General features: G+C 42.6%; 1 protein-coding gene across 1 annotated transcript in view; it reads left to right on the top strand.

The window, feature by feature from the left end:
* The window catches only part of LY75 (lymphocyte antigen 75), a 126,467-nt gene that overhangs the window by 619 nt on the left and 106,843 nt on the right, over positions 1–19,005 (top strand). The window contains exons 2-4 of the mRNA XM_054970110.1: positions 8,350–8,721; positions 16,909–17,082; positions 17,760–17,924. Coding sequence (XP_054826085.1) covers positions 8,350–8,721; positions 16,909–17,082; positions 17,760–17,924 — 711 coding nt within the window. The remainder of the gene's footprint in view (positions 1–8,349; positions 8,722–16,908; positions 17,083–17,759; positions 17,925–19,005) is intronic.

Below are 19,005 nucleotides of genomic sequence, written 5' to 3'. Positions count from 1 at the left end.
TGTGCAGAGTGCGCCTTAATGTCGAAGGCCCAGTTGCTGCCATAGCCAGGCGCGGCTGAAAGTGCTGCGGAGAAGCAAGCCGCGCCTCGGGCGTGGGTGCCCCCGAGCCGTTTGCAGCCCCGAGTGGGCGAAGCGAAGGCTGCCTGGCGCCAAGCGCGCCCCCCCCCCCCTTCGGGGCTCCCAAGCGCCAGCCCCCCGCCAGCCGTGGTTGTTTATCAGCCTCGGAGCGCGCTTTTCCCTGGGAGCTCCGAAGCAGGCGGCGGCGGCGGCGGCGGCAGCGTGGCTCAGGGCTTGGCCGCTCTCCCGTCCCCACCCCCTTTACTGTAAAGGAAGGCGCGCGGGCGGAGGCCGGGGAATTCCACAAACCGGTTGTGGCCGCTGGTGCTCCTGGCGAGGCTGGGCGCGGAAGACAGGTTGCCCGCTTTGTTCCCCTCCAGGCTTGCCGAGCTGAACCAAACTTGACCTTTGTCCTCAACCCCTCCGCGCTTCAAACTCGCACACTGCCATCCTAAACAGAGCTGCTCCGGTCTAACCCTGTTGTGGATGGCACTGACAGTTGCCCAGGTGGGCAGGAGAGCAGGCGACTTCTTGCTGTCCTCCTTACATCTCCAGGCTGCAAATAGCTGCTGAGCTTGTTTTGATTTCAGCCTGAGGCTGAAGTTAGGTGGAGGTCCCTCTGCTCTTCCACGGAGAGGCAATTGTTTAGTTTTAGAAGTAATGAGACACTGGGCAAGCCTCCACTTTGCCATGAGGTAAGGTGCTAAGGTAAATGTGGTGATAAAATCTAAGTGTGTACTTTGGCAGGGTACAGACAGCAGGTCTACCCAGAACATTTTTTTCCTAGGGCTCAGGCACACACATTCCTATATCTTTATCCAGAGTCAAGTGGCACGATAAAGACTAACAGAATTTATTCCATTCTAAATGTTTGTGATTGAGCTTCAGATGAAGTGAGCTTTGTCTCTAAAGCTTATGCTGGAATCAGTTCTTTTAATCTCTAGGGTGTCACAAGCTGACGTGCTCCCATCTGGAACTATCATTCATCCATATGGCAGTTGTGCTGTTTGACCTGATGTCTGCTGGTCTACAAAGCAAATCAGGGAATTGTCAGGGTTGGCACAGCCTGTATGAAAGATGGTTCTGCACTGCGTGGTACTGGGTGCTGTTTTAGGCAGTGCTGGATTAATACTAAAGCACTGATCTGTAAATCATAAAAGCAACTTTGCAGACATATCTCCAGGGCTTATTTGCCTTCTGTTCACCTTTTTAGTTTTGCAGGGGAGCTGTACTTCATGGATATAATGTGTAATTTAAATCTTAACTCTTTTTGCCCTTTATAAGTTTAATGCCAAGTTTGGCAGACTTTCTTAGTACTAAATAATGTACCAGCAAAAATTCAGATACAAAAGTGCTTGAGGAAAACTTGCCAAGCCAGACATTAAACGGATGTATATTCCTAATCCCGGAACCCCCTCCTATAACCTGGTAGCATGGCTGTTGAATTTAGAACAGTCTCTCTCATGTTGAAGTTTGGGGCGGTCATGGCAACTTCCAGGAGTCCTTCCTGTCTCCAAGGAGATGAGAAATAACTTGTCGTTATCATGGCCTGCTGTCAGTCTACAGATCTTATACTTTGTAAACTGCTCTGAGTGGGTGTTAAGTCATCCTGAAGGGCGGTATATAAATCGAATGTTATTACTACTATTATTATAAATGTTTGTTTAAATTTTCTGTGTTGTAACTGTGGGCTCCAGGTGCATTGTGAGGTTGAACCAGAACCCACATCCTGCTCAGGGAGAGAGAATGGGTAACTTCTTTCAATCCAAAAGTGACTTTGAATGTGTAGTGTGCTAGAAAAGGGGGCGGAAACAAAGGGACTATAAGGGGGGAAAACCATGTTGACAGCTCTTGAATATGTGCTCCCACATAACTCCTACAGAGTGAAGTTATGATGCGCTCTATCTTTGCAAACAAAAGTACAACCAAAGTTGTGAAGCTCTGTGTTGCAGATCCTACACACAGATAAATATGTGGTTGCCAAACTTGGTTCTTTTATTTGCAGAAAACTTGTCTCTGTCTAGACAATGCATCTTGACAATTCTCATGTTAAAAAGAATCTTTGGGCATTGAGCATTTCCCAGTGAATTCTGAGGAAAGTGCTCCTTGGTTGCACAAATAGATAAAAAAGCATGCTAATAAGACCTGCTTGTCTTCACCTGTGCCGCTACCAATGGCATTAACTTTTGCCCTTAACCATACTAGATATAAGTTTTAAGTGCCATTCCTGACTGAAGGCAGATAAGTATAGATGCAGAATGGCTTAGCATCTGTTTTTGTTGTCCGTATAAAGGATAGGTCTAGCAATGGCTGCTAGCCATGATGATTCAAGAGAACCTCTCTACTCAAAGGCAGTAAACCTCTGAATACCAGTGCTAAGAGGTAATGGCCTCTAGGCTCTGTTTGTTGGCCCTCGTGGACTAAATGGACTACATGTCTCATCCAGCAGAGTGCCTCTTATGTGGTGCTGCCGTAACACTGAGCTGTGTTTCACAGCAGAAAAGGGTAAATGTCATAGCATTTTTAAAAATTGGTTGGCTCTCCTCCTTTGAAGAACTTAGAGAGTGGGCAGTGAAGATTAATGAGACTTGATTGCTGGGTGACGGAAGCCACGCTTGAGCAAAACCGAAAGCAAAAGCTGCCACTGAGAATGTATGTTCTAAAAAGAGTGCTGAAATAAGGCACTGTGAAGTTACCAGGTGATGGTGATGTTCTGTTTACCAAACTACAACACTAATTCATTAACTACTTGGCTGTGTAGGTAGTATCATTGGCACTGCATAATGAACAACCCCTAATATATCTGGTTACCAGAATGCACTGTCAATTTCATTGTTGTATTCCCTCTTCTAGTGTCAGAGTGAAATAATTTCTTTTCTTTGCACGTCACTTAAACATGACACACACACCCCTTTCCCCCACCTCAACACTTTCCAGGTAGAATACTTAACGCTGTTCTTTCTGAAAGTAGATGTATTGATTTTTAATGCACAGTTAAGCTAAGCTAAGTTAATATTTTCAGTCCACTTTTTACTGCTCTTCATGAAGATCCTCTTTAGAGTTTTTCAACCTGCTTAGAATTTCATTTGTAAAACTTGGTTACCTTATCATTTGCACCTGACATCAGATTAAGTTAAATAGCAAAGATTGTAACCCACGTCCTTTGGGAATGTCTCTGTTTACATCCATCTTGTTGCTGTGAAAACTGGTTTCAGTAGCAGAAGCAGAACAGCCATAAGATACCATCCAGTCTGTCCAGCCATGTTTTGACTGCTGCCTTTAGATGAGAATCATTGATGAAGGATTTTTTTAAAAAACTCCCAAGTATACAGTGGGGAGGGGAAACGTCTTAGTAGTACAGCATGTACTTTGCATGCAAAAGGTCCCGTGTTTAATCCACAGAGTCTCTAGCAGGAAATGGATCAGGTAATAGGGGATGTGGAAAACGTCTGCCTGGGACCCTAGTAAGCGACTGCCCAGTAAGACAGTTTAATGTTTTCAATATATATTGGATCATGTCTGTATACTTGATTTGTTGATAGTTTTGGCACAGTTACTTGCAGAGCAACTGCTGAGAGTCCTGTGTAAGCAATGACAAATTGCTTGGTTCTGTAAAGGAATCCCACCAACTTTATGTTGGTGTCTCATTATGCAGAATTTCGTCTGGCAAAATGAGTGAAGTCACGAGGGTGGGTAGGGTATAACCGTTTTAATAAATAAATGCTATTCTCCACTTTGTGGTTGCCACCTGATGAGTTCATGGTGGGAATGAGATGTTACCTGGCTGGCTCATAGTCCACATTCTCAAAGCTTAAGTATTGAGACTTGCCGTTGAGGTGAAGTTGGCCCAGTGAAGTCTGGATGTCCCTTTTTCCTACATATTTTTAGCTCCTGTGGATTCTCTTTGAAGGCTGTGCATTGCCTGTCTTTCCAGAGTGATATACATCAAGCCTTTTATGACCCTGTCAACGTTTTACAATAATTCTATATTTTTCTTATGTTTCTTGCACAACTGGAAAGAGATTTTCCAGTGTTCTGTCTTCACGCTGCTATCATATATATCATATATTGAACATCGCATGGAATTCATTCATATGTTGTTCAGACATGAAGATTTTGATCCCTGAATGTAAGCCTGATGTAAACTGCTCCAAGGACAATCCAACTCTTGAATTGACCCTTTTATGACTGAGTGGCCTCTTTGAAGAAATATATTTAGGCCCCACCCTATTTCAAGTTAGAGGGAATTTCCAGCTGCTCAGTTAATATTAGCGATTGTAAGAAGTTCATTATGGTTGGATCCTGACAGCTTACTGGAAGTAGTATTTTGTACAATTGTGCGTACTGACTTCTCGTTGATTTTGCTTTCCCTTCAGTTTCAAGTCACATGAGCCTGATTTCTGACACTCAAATAGGCTTGAGTAGATCTTCTACCAGTTTTGGAGAATAAGGTAAAAGAAGAGGCAGCGAGGGATAATAGTATGTTGGACTAGGATTTGTAAGGCCCAGTTCCCCACTCTACCATGGTTTGGCAACAATCCTTTCATGGGCGTTCTCTGTGGTAGGTCCATTCCTCTGGAATGGCCTACCAGAGTGGGTTTGGCAGGTACCTTCATTCATGAAGCCAGGCAAGACTCTTTTCTTCCGTAGGGAATTGGGGAGAGGGTAAACTGTTTCAGCTGTGTTAATGCTGTGGCACACTAGCTTAGCCATGTTTTAATTCTGTATTGGTTTTGTTGAGTGCTTGTGATGTCTGTCGCCTTCAGCTTTCTGTCGTTTAATTAGCTGCCTTGAGTTTGTAGTGATAAGGCAGAGCATAACTATTATAAATAAATAAAACTTATGGGATGACTTTAGGCCAATCACTGTTTCTCAGCCCAACCTACATCTTAGGATTCATGTGAGGATAAAAAGAAGGGGACGGGGTTCATGAGCCCTTTGGAGGGACAAAAATGTAATGAAATAAGGAAACGGATTCTTGCACGACAGATGTAGTATCACAAAGGTTTAAATGAATCTTACGTGCTGTTCTCTGCCTTTATGGGTGCCATTTTATTGAGTATATGGCCAGCCTAAAGAAGCTTTAGATGCGTTATTGCAACTTTTTTCTGTTTGCATTTTCCTTCATTTAATATTGACAGAGGAAGTCCTTTTATTATACTCAATGTAACAAATAGGAGTTTGTAATCAATAAGAGTTAATTTCTTAGTGTTTGTGAAAGGCATCCACTTGCAGCTTTTAAAACACGTGTACCATATTTGTTGCAAACTGGGAACAAGGTATATTAAGTCATTGTCGTTGTATGATTCCAAAATAGATATATCTGATAGGCTGTCAACTATGAATCAAAGATAAATGTTGCATGCTTAATGAGATGGCACTAGCTCAGGAATGGAAATGCTTTTGTGGGTGGGGCGGGGGGAATAGGTGAAAGCAAACTACCCCAGTCTGTTACTTTTTCAAGCCTGCTGTCCAATTCTTTCTGCATTTCAGTCAAGATAACAGTCTTGAACACTCTTATACTCTGCACAGAATAATCGGTTGGGATTCAGTGGATCATGGTTGGTTTATTCACTGTAGTGTTTCAAATGGCTTTAGCAGTGGGTGACATTTTAGATATCAGATGGAACTTGCATAGTGCATTTTGGCTGAATGCTTTAACAAAGCATAGTTGTTTTCTTCCTGAAATTTGCTAGATCATGACTCTCGGGAATATGCCCTGAGTGGGCTGTGGATACACAAACATTTTTTTTCCAGTTACCAGCTTTGTGTGCAAAACAGCAGCATCTAAGGTGATACATTTTCAATAACATTTCAGACCCCAGTCAACTTCCTATTTTAGAGGCTTTCAAGGAAGTTTTTCTTAATGTCCCATAGCATCATTTAACAAGGCAATTAACACTATTCATTCCATACTTTTTTCTTTTTAAAAATTAAAAATTATTATTATGAGATGCTACTCAAAAATCACATTTTATTAGTTTTACTAAATGTTTGTCAAGCAAAAATAGCGTTCTGCATACTTTTAATACCTATTTACTTCCCCAAACTCCCTCTCCCTTCAATATATCCCTTGCAAATTTAACTCCTTTAAAAATGTTCTTTCCTGCTAAAAATCTTAGCATTTTGAGACTTACTTACACATCTAAACAGCATATCTCCATATACACAAAAATATAATGAAGCAAGAGGAGAGAAAAGAACAATGTGTGGGAGAGAAAACAGCCAGATGATTCTCATATAAATCTTTCTCTTAGAGCTGCCTGTATTTCCAAAAAAAAAAATCCCCATATCTTTATATATTTCTTCTGTACCTTGATATTTATATAATAATCTTCTTTTCTCCAAGACCCATATAACTCTAATATCGAGGAACTATTTCTGTTTCAATTTTTCTTTCCATTTACTGAGTACCTACCTCTTTTAATAATGAGAGCTGCTTTTCTATTGTTTCTTTTTTATTTTCCAAATGTATCCTTACATTAAATGCCATTTCCCACATATTCCTAGAACCAGATTAATACCTTTATCTTCCTCTTCCCACAATTAACAACTAGGCTATAATGTTCTACATACCACCCACATCTCCGACAAGTGTCATCAGCATTATACCCTTTTATTAAAACATTCCCCAAGAGCCCAGTGTGTTCCGTGAACTCTTTCTGCTGTTCTAGATTCAAATATATTTCTAAAATGTTGATATGTCAAAGCTTCCTATTGTGCTGAAGAAAATACTATCAGTTCTTTTCTTTTTTTAAGTTAAGTTTTTTATTGCTCCTTTCCCTAGCTCAGTTGGTACTCATTCTCCAACCATGTAACTTGCAGAGAAATTTATATATCACAGACTAGAAGCTGACCATCTCAATATGGGGGACTGATGGACACTTCCTTAGAATTTAATAATTATGGGTCAAAATGTCACTTGGAGCTATTTTCTTCAACGTAAGCTTGGCACAATAAGCTTGGCACTTTATTGTGTGTTTGCTATATTTGAATATCACAATATTAATTTTCGCATCAGTGCTGGAGGCTAGCTGAGTTAACTTCATGCTGAATTGAAGTTATTTTAGAAATATTTCTAATGCAAAGACAGTGGTGCTCTTTTTCTGCAGAATCAAATGTGTATTAATCTATTTAAAGTCTTAAGGTTTGTCATTTGGAAAGGCTGCTTTATAAAATTGGAGTATTAAACTGTCTTTCGCAAACTTTTACAAGCTTTGAATCAGAGTGTCAATAGTAAATGCACTCCAATCCAGAGCATGTTTACTTGGAAATAAAATCCATTGGCTTCAGTAGAACTTATTTTCAAGTTACAGTGTAACGCTGAGCAGAGTTACACCCTTCTGAATCCATTGACGTTAATGGGCTTTTAAAGGTGTAACTCTGTTTAGGTTTGCACTGTTAGTGTGCTATGTATTACATCCTTATAGTCATTTATAGAAGTAGGAGGATACCTGTTACGTTGCAGAGGATAGTTGAAGACTGTGAACTGAAATGTCTTTCAATACTGTCAAGTACAGTATTCTCTAGAAGAGTTTCATTATAATGTTGAATGGTCAATGCAAACTACAGAAAACAAATCACTAATGCATATTTGCCCCCCCCCAAGTCGGAATAAGAGGCAGACACAAGGCTTGGGTAATAAAGGGCCACTTTTATTTAGGCAACAACATGAACGGCAACAACTAAAAAACCCTGTCAAGGGCCTAACCAGCGGTACAGGTCAAGCCCTGGGGTCACTCCCCTGGACCCCGCCTTGACTTGTCTGGGCGAGACCTGCTGCCCCGGATGTGAGCCATCCACATGCATGGCTGGGATCCGGCCGGCCTGGCAGATGGTTCCCCCCTTAAAGCTCCAAGCACCTCCACCGCAGAGCATGAGGAAAGGACTTGTCCAGGAGATTCCACCAGACAACCTGCCCTCTCAACTGGCTGCCGCCAAGCATGCCAGCCGATCCTGACAGGCCCCCAATATCCCCACCAATGGGGATGTGCCAAGGGTACTCACCGTCCCGCTAACATCCCCCCCAACTAAATCCTGCCATTGATGGCCTATACAGCACCACCGTAGTCCAATAGCCACAGCTCCAGCAAACAGTACAAGGTAGGCAAAAAACTTCCTTCCCCAAGGCCAACCTGTTACGTTGCAGAGGATAGTTGAATACTGTGAACTGAAATGTCTTTCAATACTGTCAAGTACAGTATTCTCTAGAAGAGTTTCATTATAATGTTGAATGGTCAATGCAAACCACAGAAAAGAAATCACTAATGCATATTTCTCTCTTCTATACAGATGACAATGTTTTTACTATTCAACATAAAAAGACCAACAAATGCATCCAAGTTAAAAGCCTGCAGATATTAGCAGGGGATTGCCATGAGTCAAAAGAAGCCCTATGGACATGGGTCTCCCAACATCGCCTTTTTAACTTGGGATCCCAGCGGTGCCTTGGACTAGATATTACCAAAACCAGCAAACCTTTGAAAATGGTAGAATGTGACTCAAATCTTATTATGTGGTGGCGATGTGCTGATGACTTAATACTTACTGCAAATGAGAACAAGTTGACTTTAAAGGAGGAATATGTTACTGCAAGCAAAGACTCTTCTGACAGCTGGAGAAGAAACAATTCCAGTGATGTTATTTGTAAATATCCCTATCAAGGTATGTATTTTCTTTGTATATTTGGTCTTTTGTGTAGGAGGTATCAAATACTGAATCTCATTAAGTAAACGCATGGGTAAATGAATACTTGTAAAGATTTCAAGGAGGGCCGTTTAACACATTGCCTGCTGGTATTTAGCTGCAATAAATAATTCAGTTCAATTCACACATTGTCCCCAGATAGATCGCTTGCCATCAAAATGTACGTGAAACAGGGAACTGTAGATAATCATATTTCAGACAATCTGCATATCTGCAGACAGTCATAACTAGAGATGGGCACAAACAGCAATATGAACTAAAAAAAGCCACAAACAGTCCAATCAGCTGTTCATGAACAAGCTGTTTGTGAGGCCCAATTCTAAATGAACAGGTGGTCATTGCAAGACTTGTTCGTTGCTGTTCGTCAAACCAGACAATCTGGCACCTGCAGTCAATTCCTTTGGCAACCGGAGGCAGGGATTGTCTGAACTCTGTCTGAACTCCTGCTGTTGCCCTGGAGTTCAATCTAAGCCCAATTTAGCTTGATAGGCAGGTCTTCCTTTCAAGTGTGGAGCTCCAAATGTGTTACAAGGAAGCAAAGAGCAGGGGGGAGGGGGGCTCCCAGCTCTGGTTTTGCAGACAGTGAGGGAGAGACAGTTGCTGTTGATATTTTGAGAGAAAGACAGGGAGAGTGCATTGGAGCTTGAATTTTCTTTGTGTATGGTGGGATAGGGATTTACCTCTTCAAGTTCCAGGGCTGCTGCCAGGCTCTGGGCCAAGCTATTATTTATTACTGGTACCTTTCCTGTTGCCTGCTCAGGTAAGGTTTCTGCGAGTGGTGCGGTAGGGATCTACCCCTTCAGGTTCCAGGGCTGCTGCCAGGCTCTTGGGCCAAGCTGTTATTTATTATTGGTACATTTCCTGCTGCCTGCTCAGGTAGGGTTTCTAGGAGTGGTGCAGTAGGGATCTTGATGGCTGGAGGAGAGCCTGCTGGCCCCCACGAACAACAAACATGTTCGTGAACAGGTCATATTCGTCAGTGTTCATTGTTCGTTGTTCGTGGATGGCAACGAACACCATGTTCGTTGTTTTTTTTGTTCGTGCCCATGTCTAGTCATAACCCATCAGTGCCATCTTTGAATCAGGCTTTATTTCAGGATATCAACTACTGGGCGGTATTACTTTGTTCTTCTGTTTAGCCCAAATTTTGGGGTGATCCATAAATAGGAAGGCTGTTCTTCTGTATCTGTTTACTGGCATAATTTCAGATTTGTTAATAATGTTATGGGTTGGGGTTTTTTTGCTTCTGATGTTCATGACACTTTCAGTGAGAAGGCAGCCCTCAGACAAAAAGTTATATAGAGAAGCTATAGGCCCCTCTGAGCAGAGTCGTCAGCTGGGGAGTGGACAAGTCATCGATGCCACCATCTTAGAAGGCAAGTCTGAGGCAAGTTGGGCATAGGCAAGTTGGGCATAGGCAGGGCTTCTTGCCAAATTCATTCTTGCTTTTTCTTGTCTTTGCTGCCGCCACTGACATGTTCTCTTCTGTCATGCCACTGGTGCGGCTCAACCCATTCCTCATGCCTCACCTGCAGTTGCAGAAAGAAGGCATCAGCTTGAGGAAACATCTGGCCGATTCCATGGAGTCGCCATGCACTCGGTAGAGCCTGGCAGCTGCTTCCATAGATGAAGAATTCAATTGTGAACTTGGCCTGCTCAAGTTTTATGCTCTCTGCAGTCATACCTTTGGATTCAGTGAAGTGCTGTATACAGGTGAACCCACAGAAATACAAAAGCATTTTCAATGGCTTTTCATCACTCTCAAAGAAAATGGTGTTCATGGCTTGGCTAAGGGATGGGCTCCAACCTTTATTGGCTATTCCATTCAAGAGGTCTGCAGGCTTGGGTTCTATGAAGTCTTTAAAATCTTATATGGCAACTTATTGGGAGACGTACATCACTTACTTGGCTGCATCTGCCAGTGCAGAATTCTTTGCTGATATTGCTATAGCTCCAATGAAAGCTGCTAAGGTTCACGTTCAGACTCAGCCTGAATATACTTTGAGGCAAGCAGCTCCAGAGGAATGTATTCCATACACAGTGATGAAATTCTCATACTTTGAACGAACTGTGGAAGCTCTGTACAGATATGTTGTTCATAACCCAAGGAGTGAATGTTCAAAGGGACAACAGCTGGTGGTTTCATTTGTAGCAGGCGGCATTGCTGGTGTCTTCTGTGCCATTGTTTCACACCTGCTGACTCTGTGACGTCTGTTTTGAACAAAGAAGAGGGCTGTTCAGCTCTAGAAGTACTGAAAAATCTTGGCATCAAAGGCTTATCATGATTGGTATTCTGACAGCATTACAGCGGCTCATCTGTAACTCTGTGAAAGTTTATTTCCACAATATATGATTGTGTAGGAGAATAAAGTCTCATTTCTTGAGACTTCACTGTCACTATTGGTCAGAAACCATGCTGGAGTGAAAAATAAGAAGCTATAGGCCCATAAATAATGGAGGTTTAAAGTTCTGTAAAGTGTGGCTAATAAGCTTACTGGGATCTCAGGAGGAATGAGATTACAAGTCCTTTCAGTTGTATTCTAAGGCTGCATTCAGATGTCATATCAAGCCAACATGAATGTACACAAACACAGCTTGTTGATGAGCTGGTGCATATACCTTCCCCTTGCCATCTCTCCCATATCTTCTGTAGAGTGTAATGAAGGAATCCTGGTTTAAGCTCACTCTGGTTCTCTTTGACGTACAAAGGCATATGGCTTATCTGGAGTTAGTCCCCTCCCCACACACACACACACAACCTGGAATTCTGGGTTAATCCAGGCTTAGAATCCTGGTTTAGGGGAGGAATGCTAATTCTGTATACACAGGTAATGATTCCTTCATTCTGCTCTACCCAAGAAGTGTGACATACATATGCACACAAGTTCTACGATGAGTTGAGCACACACACACACACACACACACATGAAGTTGGCTTTCTGTGATTTCTACATGCGCTCTTAGTTAACACAAGTTGGAGATAAAGTGGTGTGAATGGTTTAGGAGATGAGTGGATAAGGAAGGAACTGCCCAGGTTTAGGCTTGCCAAATCTTGAAATTTTTTAAAAAAAATCCTGAGTTGGGCCCAGTAGGGTTAAGTGGCAGGGCCTAATATTCTCTGATCCTTTAGGATGCATAAGTATTGTATGTGCTTACAAATCCTCTTCTACCAAGCAATACAGTTCACACTTGCTCGGAGAATACAGGTAATTATTAATGTACCAAAACACTTAGAAGGTTGATTTATAGATTGCTGTCCCCAGTTTTGATACTTCAGTAGAAATTTAGCTTAGGAATATATCTTTGTACCACTGACTACTTTGTACCACGTAAGCACATGCAGTCTAGTAAAACTGCCGCGTGTGTAGTCAACTAACACAGAGAATATATTGGTGTGTGTGTGTTCAATACATTTCTTCTGATCAACCACTTGCAATGATTCTACCAAGTTAGGCTAGCTCCAGCTATTGTGATGCCCAGTGTGTCCTCTGCTGCCCTGGCAGGCTCCAAGGCAAGGTGCAGAGGAAACACCTTTTGTAGTCCATCTTGGGTGGAGGATCTGAGATGGTGAAAACAGGGTTTCTCACCTGTAACTGTTGATCGTCGAGTCTCTTCTGTGCAGACACACATTGGGACTGCGCAGGCGCAGGCCAGCCGCGGAAAAGATTTTTCTAGCTCTAAGAGATGTGAGGGGGACGTTCGGATCCACCGCGCATGCGCGCCGGTGTTCCCGCCAATTTTGAATGCATATATATCCGAACGTCCCCGGCATTCCCTCAGTTCACCTGAGCCGCCGGAGAAACAATGGAAGAAACCAAGCACTCACAGCGGGGCAGGCGGGAGGGAATGTGTGTCTGCACAGAAGAGACTCGACGATCAACAGTTACAGGTGAGAAACCCTGTTTATCGTCTTCGTCCTTCTGTGCAGCCCCACATTGGGAGAGTAACTAGCATCTCACCAATGGGGGCGGGTGTGAGTGTCTACTTGAACAAGGACTGCAGGACAGCTGTGCCCACAGCCGAGTCACGTCGTGCATGCACATCCACAGAATAGTGCTTGATGAAAGTGTCTGCAGTGGACCATGTCGCAGCTTGGCAGACGTCCCGGAGCGGCACTCCTCGTAGGAAGGCAGCAGAAGCAGCTTGCGCTCGAGTGGAATGAGCGGTAACCAACAAGGGACACTGGACTCCAGCATGCTGATAGCAAAGTTTAATCGTAGACACAATCCAGCGAGGAAGCAGGTGAGCCCTTGCGAGGGCCAGAGTAACACACAAACAGGGCAGGAGACTTCCTGAAACATTTGGTGCGGTGCAAATAAAACAATAAAGCACGCTTTACATCCAATGTGTGCCGGTTGGCAAGGGGGCAGAGGAGCAGGCACCGGGGCAGGCCAGCGAAGAGGCATCGGAACCGAAAGGGGCTGCACAGAAGGACGAAGACGATCAGCAGCAATCTCCTTCTCTACTACCACCTGCCCGGGTTCCTCCATCCAAGGTATGGTGCAGTGGCATGCATCTCAGTGCTCTGCTTCAAGCAGGCAGGACAGAAAGGGAAGGCAGTAAAGGAGGATGTAATTCTGTCCAGTTCCCTCATCACTGCAGAATCCCATACTGCATTTTGCTTTGATATTCCCTTGATGCTCAGGAAGTATTTTGGGGACAAATAGCAGGCTGCTTGGGGAAGGGGGGAGGTGAGACAAGATCTACTCCAACAACTCTTCATTTGTTTGTTTGTTTAGGCAATTCGTCACCTCATTTTTGCCCTCGATAGGACCCAAAGCAGCTTACAAACATATCTAAATATAATTTAAATAAATTAATAAAACATAATTCGGGTAAAAAATTAAAAGCACAAAGCCGTATTGTAGGCAAATTCTGGATCCAATGGGCTGCTTCATTCAGGGAGCACAGGCTGCGAGCCATGGGCCAAGAGCCCTTTAGTTCTTGCCTTCGGCTTGCACTTCTGGACAAGCCCCTCCCCTCACCCCAGCCAGGAAGAGAAAGATGCTGAGAGCCAAGCTACAAGCGACGCCTGACACAGGTTGGACACTTGTCAGCTTCCCTCAAGTTTTGATGGGAAATGTAGGCGTCCTGGTTTTACAGCTTGGCTCTCCATTACAGCTGCAAGACCAGGATGTGCCTACATTTACCATCAAAACCTGAGGGAAGCTGGCAAGTGTCCAACCTGTGTCAGGTGTCGCTTGTAGCTTGGCTCTCACTTGATGTTATGCAGCTGGTAGCCTTGTTCCCAGATTCACTTTCCTGCTCTCTTGAGTTGCTTTCCCCCCCTGCTTGATTCAACCCATTCATTGTTTTCATCTTCTTATTCTGCCAGAAATATTTTAAGCATGAGAAAAAGCAGACCTCAAAAGCAGAGTGCTGTTACTATTGGGGTTTTCTGTCCTGGTCAGATCCTTTTACTCAAACTTCAGAAATTGTTTTCTAGGAGTACTTGTGGCAAGCAGTGTGTTAGTTCTATTTTAGCTGTACCCTCTTATACATCTGCAAGGCAAAGGCTTGCTCTGCCCAGCCTTCCTTGCATACCACCTGACAAGGCAAAATACTCTTTGTGAATTCCCCTCTGAGGAAAAAAAAATTGGGCATGTCTGAACAAGTGAAAATTACTTTGTTGCTTCTTTTGTCTATTGTTGCTGTGGAGTAACTTGATTGGAAGTCTTTTACCATACAGCTATTTCTAGGCATGTTATCTGTGTTCAGAGAGACCTGCTTAACTACCATGCGGCCCAAACCATGGTAGTTGCATTTATAATGGTTTGAGCTCCATTGTGGGACTGGCAGCTTGAAACTAGAGAGCCACTTTAATGGCCGCACTATAATACAAAGATTCTGCATATACACTGCTGTGAGAGGACTTTTCCAAAAATGCGTTGTCATAACATATGGGATCTTTGTCTACACAAAAAACCTGGAAGACTGAGTTTATTTTATTTAAAAAAACGAGCAAGACTGGCAAAGTTGACTGGAATTGAAGTGTTAAACATGAAAGACTGGCCAGTTTCGCATTCTTACTGTGCTGGATTGCGACCACCTGAGAGGCTTATGGGCTTGAATTGCTGGTCTCCTTTGCTGTTATTTGGTTCTGAGGTTTCCATCCTCCTCTCTCCAGTAAGACGTGTTACATTTTTAAAAAATTAGAACTGGAAATGTCATCTAATTGAATATGTTATTGTACTGTGGTTTTATTTTTCTAATAACTAGAGAGGCATAATCATATATTATAATCATATATAATATAGCAGATGTGAAGAACTCCACGGCTGGTTTATTTACACTACAAAAATCTACATTACAGTAAATGTCAGCATGGTAGTCCACTCCTTCCTTTTCACCAATAGATTATTTAGCGTTGTGACAACGTGGAAAACCTGGTCAGATGATTATCCACGGAGCCGTTACATGTAAAAACTTCTTATGAACGGTGGAATTACAGTTTAAGCCACGTCTTGTATACAAGGCAGAGTCAGATCAATTAGCTTGAATGTTTGCTTTTAGAAGAGGCTTATACAGCATTATGGCAACTTCCCCTTAATGCTTGCATCCAGAACGTCCACTAAGAGAGATGATAGTGAAGCTTATAGCTTTTCAACACCATGCCAAGAACAAGAGACAACAGCAGTTGGTGTAGGACTTGCATCAATCGACTGCTTTTGTACCACCTCTGGGTCGAGGACAGTTCTTTACACTGGTGCCTTGGCATCAGCTATGCCTCGGCAGCATCAGCATTGGGATATGTACTGTGGATGAATGTTTCCCTGCCTTCTCCCAGCATCCTGCCCAGAAGGCCTTGCTGGAGGTCAGGGGTTCCCTCATATGAACTGGAGGTGGTGGGGGGGCTGTAATGAAGAAGGGACTTTAGTGAGATCGCCTGTCTTCTGACAGTGAAATTTCAGTAGAATACACACTACTATGTCAAATCCTAAGCAATGCTTAGCTGAGTGCCTGTTCAGAGAATTGTGCCATTTTAAAATCAGTATTTCTATGCTGAGTAATAGTTGGTTTGCATTAACCATAGCAATGGCTTCCATTGTGTAGACAACTTTTAATTTACATAGTCAATTAATATAGCATATATGTGTATAATCAGTGTATAGATTAGGAGAATATGCTCTCACCTATACACATGAATCCAAACTCTGAATGTAACCTAAATTTGCACAAGCTGTATGTGTAGACCTATTGTTTGATATATGAGCTTTTCATGTTTGAGTTATTTATTTATGTATGTTGTCACTGTCTCACTGAGACTCGAGGCAGATTACGCAGTGTAAGTCTATACAATCAACTGTAGAGATATTTCAGTAAACAATGCAATAGGGTATATAAATGCAAATTTGCACTGATTTGTAAGCAATCAGAAATCCAATACACAGCTGAGGAAATGCTGAAACTAAACATAAGCAATTATAAACTTGACTTATTAAACAACACAAACTACTGAGTAGGACCATACTTACAGCAACAGACAGCACATAGAGTGTTGTCTAGGTCAACATGGGGAGGGGCTGTAGATACGATCTGTGCATTCAGTCCCAACATCAGAAGTGGGACAACTGCCGGGAAGCCCACTGCTGCCACCTCCCACACCCACCCACCCTACTCTAAGAGGGTGTTCCTAACCCTGCATTTGGTAATGGGAAAATGGGAGACTGTAGCACAGCACTGTCCCACTTTCTGGGGCATTGAGTTCAATGGTACTTACTTCCAAGTAAGTGTGCTTCTGAAGGTCCTGTGAGTGAAGGGGGGCAGGCAGGGGGCAGTGAGCAAGAGTGGTGCCTCCTTGCTTCCAGAGATCAGTCCCCAGGGATGGGTTACTGTGCACTGTGCGCTACCACAGCAGTTTGGGGGACCATCAGTACTCTTTGCTCAAGGTCTACCAAAATATGGAACTGTTACCGCATGCAATGATTTTACATGTTGCATGAACAGTATTATAGAATACAGTGATAGTGGCATAAAAATGGTTCTATTCAATAGATTGAGGTTAAATATATAGATGAATTTCCATTGACTTTTGTATGACAAGCATAAAACTGAAAGTTTTCCTACAATAGCATGTTTTTGCTGTTTATGTTACATTTACAATAGATTAAGTATAACATTTACTTTTGGTTGTTTTTTTTACAGAGACTTTTACAAGGGAAGGGAACTCCTATGGAAAGCCCTGCGAGTTCCCCTTTCTATTTAATAACACATGGCATTACGACTGCATACGCAATGACATGTTCGCAGATGGAGAATGGTGCTCCACTACCTACGATTTCAGTCAAGATAGAAAATGGGGATACTGCTTAAAACCAGGTGAGCAGCATTCCTTAAATGGCATCATGAGAAATTTCTTTTTATCTTAATGTATACTGTTTACTTTTTGTATGCAAAAATCCAGTGAGCAAGATACCATTAAATAATTGTTTCATTAAAGCTGATTCTAAAAGTGAAATGCTTTAGTTCTTCTATAGGCTTCCAGCTTACAAAATAAAACATCTTTGGAATAATGCAGTTACTGTATATTAACACAGAGAGAGATGCAGTTGAAGCACTGAGCCCACTTGTAGCAGGTCCCGTGCTGCTTGATTGTGTTGTTTTACACAGTGTAATCTGCCTTGAGCCTAAGTGAGAAAGGCAGGCTATAAATAAATGTGACTGCTGGCCATGCAAGTAGGCATTGGAGGAAATAGGAGGTCTCTGTACCCATACTATATCTGTTTCCAGACACATGTATATACATATACTCCCTTTGTAAGTTTCATCTTACAAAGAGAAGCTGGATGTGGTTATGGGAAGGGGGTGTGGTTGTCCCACTCCCAGCAGAGCTTCCTTTCTCTGCCTGTGTGCATAGAGGATGGAGAGCGACATGAAAACAGCATTTTGATGAGCCCTGTGTATCTTCTCTCTGTACATGTGAATTGTCTGTAGATGCCGTGGCCATGCTTGGCTGGATTGGGTCCAGTTATTTAATTATTATTTCCTTTAATCAGAGGATGGTTGTCGGAATACTTGGGAATATGATGAGGCTTCTGGGAGTTGCTACCAGTTCAATGCCCGGGCTTATCTATCTTGGAAAGAAGCTTATGTTTCGTGTCAAAGGCAAGGTGGAGATTTGCTGAGCATCACCAACACATCTACATTAAGCTACTTTAAAGGTAAGTCTGGCTGTAATTCCTGGGGCACAACGGAATTGGCCTATCAGAAATAGGGAATCTGAGCAGCAAGAACAGCTTTCTGAGTGGCATAACAGTTATCGTTTTAAAATTCCATCTAAATCCTCTTTTGGTTGGATTATTCCACTTCTTTAGTGAGAGCGGGTGAATGAATAGAATTAATTACAGTTATTCTACCAATCTGTTACTACAGAATGCTCCAGTGCCTGGGTCAGTATTGTGTGTGGTATACTATCCCTTGCAGGAAGAGAGAATGTATTGGATAGGTTCTTTGGACATGAGTTGTCCTGAGTTTTTAAATTGCTGGTTTGATACAGCGCTTTCTGGTTTTAAATCGTCGTTTATACATATATCAATCAGCAAAGCCTTTTGCTTTTCTACTCCTGTCCACTGTATTCCTCTAGTAATTGCAGACCCATCATCTAAATTGAGTTGGACTTAATTTTCACTCAATCAACTTTCAGCAGCTGAAGAATTCAGATCCAACTGATGAGGACACAGCATGGTGCCCCTCATTTTTCCAGCCTCAAATCAGTTTCCCAGAACTGCTGTTCGCCCCATATGGAGGACTATATAGGCAGCTGCTTAGGGAGTGCTTGGTGCTGTTAGGATCAGTGGCCCCGTTCTAGGGCTGAGCTGTATCATACCACTGTTGGCAGTAGATATGCTTTTTAATGGATTTGAATTAGCCTCGTTGTAGGTACTGACAGCATCTTTTAAAAAGCTCTTTTGAAAGAAAGTTTTTTTTAAAAAACCCAAGTTCAGTGAATCACGGTTGTGTGCAAGATTGCATTGCACCTTTGTGATTTGCATGACTAATCACATTCTACACAGCATTCATATGACAAATGGAAGTACCAGCTATATCTTTTTAGTTGCAGTAAATATTACACTTCTTGGAAAATATGATAACCCAAGCAACTAATACTGCCTTAAAAGCAAACATCTGGGTCCAGCACAGCAACAACAACACTGTGAATGTACAGCTAGAAAAGCTACCATCTGAAAGTGCCTCTCCACCAGATAAATGTTTCATGTATTCAATTATAATGTTTTTGTCCTA

The sequence above is a fragment of the Eublepharis macularius genome, chromosome 2 (genome assembly GCF_028583425.1).
Source record: "Eublepharis macularius isolate TG4126 chromosome 2, MPM_Emac_v1.0, whole genome shotgun sequence".
Taxonomy (NCBI): domain Eukaryota; kingdom Metazoa; phylum Chordata; class Lepidosauria; order Squamata; family Eublepharidae; genus Eublepharis; species Eublepharis macularius.
This window is presented reverse-complemented; position numbering and strand designations above follow the sequence as displayed.